This window comes from Apus apus, chromosome 4 (genome assembly GCF_020740795.1).
Source record: "Apus apus isolate bApuApu2 chromosome 4, bApuApu2.pri.cur, whole genome shotgun sequence".
NCBI lineage: Eukaryota > Metazoa > Chordata > Aves > Apodiformes > Apodidae > Apus > Apus apus.
In genome coordinates this window covers 60,009,305-60,015,304 of record NC_067285.1, presented here as the reverse complement: position 1 = coordinate 60,015,304, position 6,000 = coordinate 60,009,305, and the positions used below count along the sequence as shown (strand labels likewise).

General features: G+C 39.5%; 1 protein-coding gene across 1 annotated transcript in view; it reads left to right on the top strand.

The window, feature by feature from the left end:
• Positions 1-284: 284 nt before the first annotated feature.
• Positions 285-6,000, top strand: part of LOC127384278 (transmembrane protease serine 11E-like) — a 40,836-nt gene continuing 35,120 nt past the window's right edge. The window contains exon 1 of the mRNA XM_051618410.1: positions 285-448. Coding sequence (XP_051474370.1) covers positions 285-448 — 164 coding nt within the window. The remainder of the gene's footprint in view (positions 449-6,000) is intronic.

The window sequence follows — 6,000 nt, the reverse complement described above, 5'->3', positions numbered from 1 at the left end:
TGCTGCCGCTCCAGTCAAGGCCTGCTGTAGGGATACCAGTTGGACACAAAGGGACTGCTGGAAAAGGGAAATCTCACACACTTCCTGTTCTGCTGTGGTGAAGAACAAGTCTTCTTGCCTCTGCTGGTTTATCTGCTCTGTCCATCTCTGCCTGGGGAGCTCTTTGATGTGTTACAGTCTCCTTATCAACTCCATGCTTACCATTGTTTGTTTTTATTCTGAAGTTCGCTCCCTCATTTTGCAATAACCCACAGGGTGCTGGGTGTTACACCAGCCGTGCCTCAATGAAGGATCTTCATTCAACACCTTTCCCTTCCTGTCACACCAGTCAATGCGACTCCTGCGGTTTCCAGCAGCATTCACTACGCAGTCCAGACTTTAGTCGAGCCTTGGTTGGTGGTCAGAAAGGCTACCAGACCTACCGGGACCTACCATGGGACCTTCAAAAGTAGGTGCTGTTTTTAACTTGGCAAGTCTGATTTGGAGGTGTAATGGTGGTAAAGGATACTGCCTATGGGACAGCTCTAGGACTTCAAGGACATAGGTAGATCCAGAAATCTGCATGTTCTCTTGCCTGACATTGGACCTCATTGGTTTATCTATGCACCTTTCATCTTTTTAGATTTAGGGTACATCAGGGTTTTGTCTGAAATTTGCAGCCTGAAGAGGGGCAATAGACTGAGGGAAAGCTAAACAGTAAGTATAGGCTGAAGGGGAGGTTTTGGAGGTTGTGGTCTGGATGAAAAGAATAACATGGCTGGAGTGAGACATGCAGAGAGAAATCTTTCCCTAGCATGGCCAGGAGTACAAAGATTTGCTTTCTATTTAGAAAGATGATTTGATGGCTTAGGTTGACACTTTCCTCCCTGTCATTACTTTATCCTAGCCCCAGCAGGCTTTTATTGCAGCAGTTTAGAATCCAGGAACCATGGATTTTGGTCAGGTCTAGTTGCAATATTATTTCCCCCAAGCCCTACAACAGGTCCCAAGTAAATTAGTCATGGCAGCACAACTGCATAAGATGAACACTATAGGTGTTCCTAATTTCAGTTTTGACCCTTGTACTTGTAAGGAAGAAGCTACGATTAGGGAGTAATGACAAGGTGTTTTGTGTCTCAACGTATGTTGTGCAAAGATGCTGGATATCCTTAGTTTTGTTTTACTTAAACAATATTTAAGACAGTACTGGAAAGTTCAGAGTATTTTTACTGTGGTGCTCTATACACTTGGGTCAGAGCAGGGATCAGGTCTTAAATGTACAGTGTGTCTCTTGGAATTTGTTGTTTCTGTTCAATGCTCTGGCTCCTGGCTTCATGTGGCAATAGGAGATGTGTCATCTCCCTTGAATTTGTGTTTTGTTGTTGCCTCAGTGATTGATGAAGCTTAAAAGTATAACCTCAGAAACACAATCCAAAATAATGTTTTTAACACCCGATTTGGCTGGATGGCTGAATTTTTTGAATGATTGCTAAAAACTACAATGCTTGTCTCCTCGCTGGCATTGCTTTGGGCTGTGGATGATTGTTAAGATAGTACTTATTTTTTTCCATGCTTAGCATTTTTTAAATAATTCTGGATATGCTGAAATAGAAACTTTTTTTCTAGATTGACAAAACTTACCCTTTATGCCCACTGAAGTGTTTTTCTCATTTTGTGAGGACAGTATCATTTTAGTCAATACAGCGTTGACTTTGCTAAGAGAAGATTTGAGTTCAGCTTTTGGTTCTGTGCTCCTTATTGGTACCCTGCTCAATACCTAAAGATCCTCTGCTCCATTTAATATCTGCACTTTAAAAGCTATGCTGCTCTAACTGTCAGGTGAGGAAGCAATCTCCATCACTTGTGAATACCAGTTTGTGCATGTTACATAAAGAAAGAAAACTAAATGAGAGTTCTCTACCTAGCAGAATTAAAGAGTCATTCCTTTTTCTAGTTAGATGTAAATCTAGTTGCCATGTCTTGTTGATATCAACAATGGTGTAAATAATTTAATAACAGTGTGCTAGAGGGTAGTTAAACAACATCTGAGTCCAGTTTGGTTGCCTCCTAGTTAGGAAAGGATTGAGTTGTTTAAATAGTTGTTTAGGTTATTATAAAATCTAAAGTATGTTAGGGGAAATTTGTGTTGGATAATTAAATATTTACACACTTGGGAAGGGTTGGAGATTGCCTGGTCTTAATCAAAGACCCTGTGAAGCCTGTTAAATGTCCAGAGTTCTTTGCTAGGCAGGGATATAGATCTGAGCATGGAGCTGTAAGCCTTGCTGTTTGAGTTGATCATGCTGTGCCTTACTCTTTTATAACCATGGTGCTTCAGAACTCGCTTTACCCAGTTCCATGATGCCTCTTTTCACAACATTTCAAGCTAAGCTGGAACATGTGCTCCATAAAATCCTTCAGGAAACAAACCTGCCAAGGAAAAGTGGGTGGAGTAGACAGCCTTACTGGTTTTATCCTTCCTCTGTCGTGCCTGTGTTCTGCAGTCTGGGGAACAAATGCAGCATCCTACCCAAAACTTCCCTGCGAAGGTCTTGTGCCCTGGCAGGGTGGAGTAAAGAGTAGCAGATGTTGTATATATTAGTCTAAAAGTGAATATGTAGGTAAAAATACAGTGCAACTTGCACCAGTTTGTCATGCAGTAGGTGGGAAAAATGAGTGTAAATTAAAGACTGTTGAGGTGTAGCAGGAAATGGATACCAGTCCTGGTGCAAGGATACTCATGTCCCATTGGCTTTAGTGGGAGTTAACCTTCATTATTGCAGGAGGCAGATTTGGCTCCTGCACAGTATGGCTCCTGCTCCAGAATAGATCCTGATTCCAGGAAACCCTAGTGAAATACTTTTTATTCTTATACACACGATATTTTATTGGACTTGTATGGAATCAGTACCATTTAAGTTTCCTTGCCATTTTCACTCAGTTTCTGACCATTTTAGACAGGAAAACCAGAATAAGAAAGGACCTCCTCCTGAAGTTTGAAGTCTAGTTGTCTTCAGTAGCTGAGCTGGCCTCAGTGGAAATTCTCTGCTCTTCCTGTTAGAGGATGTTATAGAACTGCCTCACTTCATAATTTTTTCACAGACATTTTTATGATTGGGAATTTTGGGTCAGCATAAACATTTAAAATCAAATAATTCTGTTTCCGTCAAATACTCCTTCCATATCTGTATTTCTGGTTACACAGTGATCTTCATTCTGAATGAAGTTGAGCTAACACAAAGCTTGGGATGACTTAATCTGATAGTCTTCTGATACAAGACACTCTGAAAACTTAAAGTATTCTGCGGACAGATTTGGTGATAACGGGGACAGATTTCATACAGAACTGGAAATGGGAGTTGTCCAGTATCTCTACGACTAGATAATTTCTGGAGTTTCAGAGTCTCGGCCGAACCTCTTGTCTAAGGAGCCTTCTCTGATTTCAGCAGCATTTGTCCCCTAAAGAAATGTGTCTGTCTGTTCAGTGAAAATACATTGCTAGATTACAGCATCTCACTGTTTGTCTACCCAGCCTAACAACTGTTTACTATATTTAAATTATAAAATAGGGGAAAACTTACTATTTAGCCAGAAATCTAAGCTTCCAAACTACAGGAAAAGCTGGATACTTTGGGTCAGGTTCTCAGTGTATATAAGGTGTCATGCACACACGTATATGCATGCAAACTATCACAAAGGCAGAAGGGCTGATCTGTTGTGCCAGCCTTTCAGAACTCTTCAACAGTCATGTAAGTACAGTTGGTTTACAGTGACATTTCATATACCAGTAAACATTTATTTCAGTAACAGTTTAAAACATCATCACCGTCCTATTATGTATTTTAATATTACAATTATTGCTAAGCATAAGACAGTGTTTTTTATCTTCTTTTTTTCTTTCTTTTTCCCCTCAAAGTACCTTAATAGGAGACAAATACTGCACATATTCTAAAATAGTGGAGCAAATGTGTCTGTCCAAGCATACTTCTCTTATAGGACTAAAAACAAAGGACATTTAATAGCCCACAAGACATCATCTCTAGGTGACTGATTTGGGTTTGGCTTTTAGGCTATTCTGTCAGCACCTTTCTTGAGCAGACACTGTCAGTGTGTGCATGCCAAAGAGCCTGTGTTCTCTTTCATGGTGCATGCTGACTTAGCTAGACACTGTCTCTGATATGAAGCTCACTGCAAGTAATGCAAGAGTTCCCACAGGTGTCAGAGCATGTGTTCTGCTCTGTTGAGGAAGACCTTTGAGGCTTTTCCTCTGAAGCAAGCAGTTTGACTCACAGAAGGCAGTCTTAATTTTACTTCTTTGCAAGAAGTGTATCTAAATTCCAATAAAGAAAATACACTAATTTATTTTGTAAGCTAACAGTTGCAGGCTGCAGTGAAGAAAGTACACATATGATATATTTAATGTGATGTTTATTATATGTTCTTTGAATGGCACCCTTAAAAAAAAAAACAACAAAACAAAACAAGTTAGGATATTATGTAAGATTTTAATTTAAATTTTTTTTAACAGGACTTTTTTTCCTCCCAATACTCCTCTTTTTAGTAAAAGTCAACAGACATAATTATCAATGTCTTTCTTATGTCTGCCTTGCAAAATACATAAGGACAGGAATCCCACTGGTGCTGTTTATTGGAATGAGCTCCTTGTTGAGGGAAGGGTTTCTGGGGGTGCTTCAGTTTGCTCATGATGGGCAGGAACCCAAGGACAGAATGCAGGGCTCCAAATAACCTACCACCACTCAGGAAAGGTTTTAGTGGGTTTTTCTAGGAAAATGCCAGCTGAATGCCAAGAGATGAAATCCAGCCCCTGATTGCAGTGTATTTAAAACTAGTGCATGGGCATGGTTCTCTGGGATAAAGCAGAGTCTCTGGAGTAGAGGGGAAGACCATATACACTGCAGGCAGAAGGAACCCTGACAGAAAGTCACTAAGATCAGTGGGAGGCTTTCAGCTGGTATTTGCTTCAAACTTAAGATCTCCATTTCTACTCTTGAGGGTTTCAGTGACCTTCTCAGCTGGAGTGTTTTAATTCCTGCTGTGCATTTCTAGCTTATGCTCTTTGTTCCCTTTTTGTTGAGCAGATAGCTCCCAAGGAATTAACAGGGACTCCTTGACTCCTGATCTGAGAAAATAAATTCCCACTGTTGACTTTTAGCAGCTCTCTGCAAAGTACTCAAGTTCTGATGGGTCATCACATGGATCAAAGCTGTTTCAGTTCTGGGGTAGTTTCTTCTCTTGTATAGAATCTCTGTAAGTACTGTCCACCTTTACACAATGGGACATGTTGTCAGATGAAATAATTGATCTTTGAGGAATGAATCTCAGGAGACAGAGCAAAGCAGCAGTAAATTTCAAAGTTAACGGGAATGAAAAGTATCAGCCCAGCAATCCTTGTTTTTTTGTCTCACAGATATCTTTGAAAACCTGCATTTGAAATCTTCCTGGTGTGCTCAGTCTGCTCTTCTATCCAAATGGGGAAGTATCCAGATGGTACAGCCTAACCAAGAATATTTTACTCAAAAATACCTTTTGTTTTTAAAACCAATTATAGTCTTTAAAACAAATTAGGAGTAGAGAGTAAACCTTAGGAGTCCTTTCATGTTGTTATTTAAAAGGAAGGGGGAAAGCTTATTCAGAAAAAAAAAAAGGAAGAAAAAAAAAGGAAAAAAAAAAAGACATTCCAAGTCCCAAAACAGCCTCACCCTCTACTAAGTGACTTCCTAATATGTATTTATCCAACAATTTCTTGTCTGAGGAAATTTGGTTTAGAAGTTGATGCTGAGTGCACTCTGCACCTCTTAGAAATTATGCTCTCAAACATGTTTCATGAATTAAGTGAAAGTCATGTATGTAAGTAAAATCACATGTGTAACAGTTGTAGAATGGGGTTTCTTTTTTGCTAAATGATAACATGGAACTTGAAAGGGAGGAAATAAAGAATGAGAGTTATAAAAAATGTTACACTATGTACAGAAGAATTCTGAAAAGGTTTCAGCTTACATA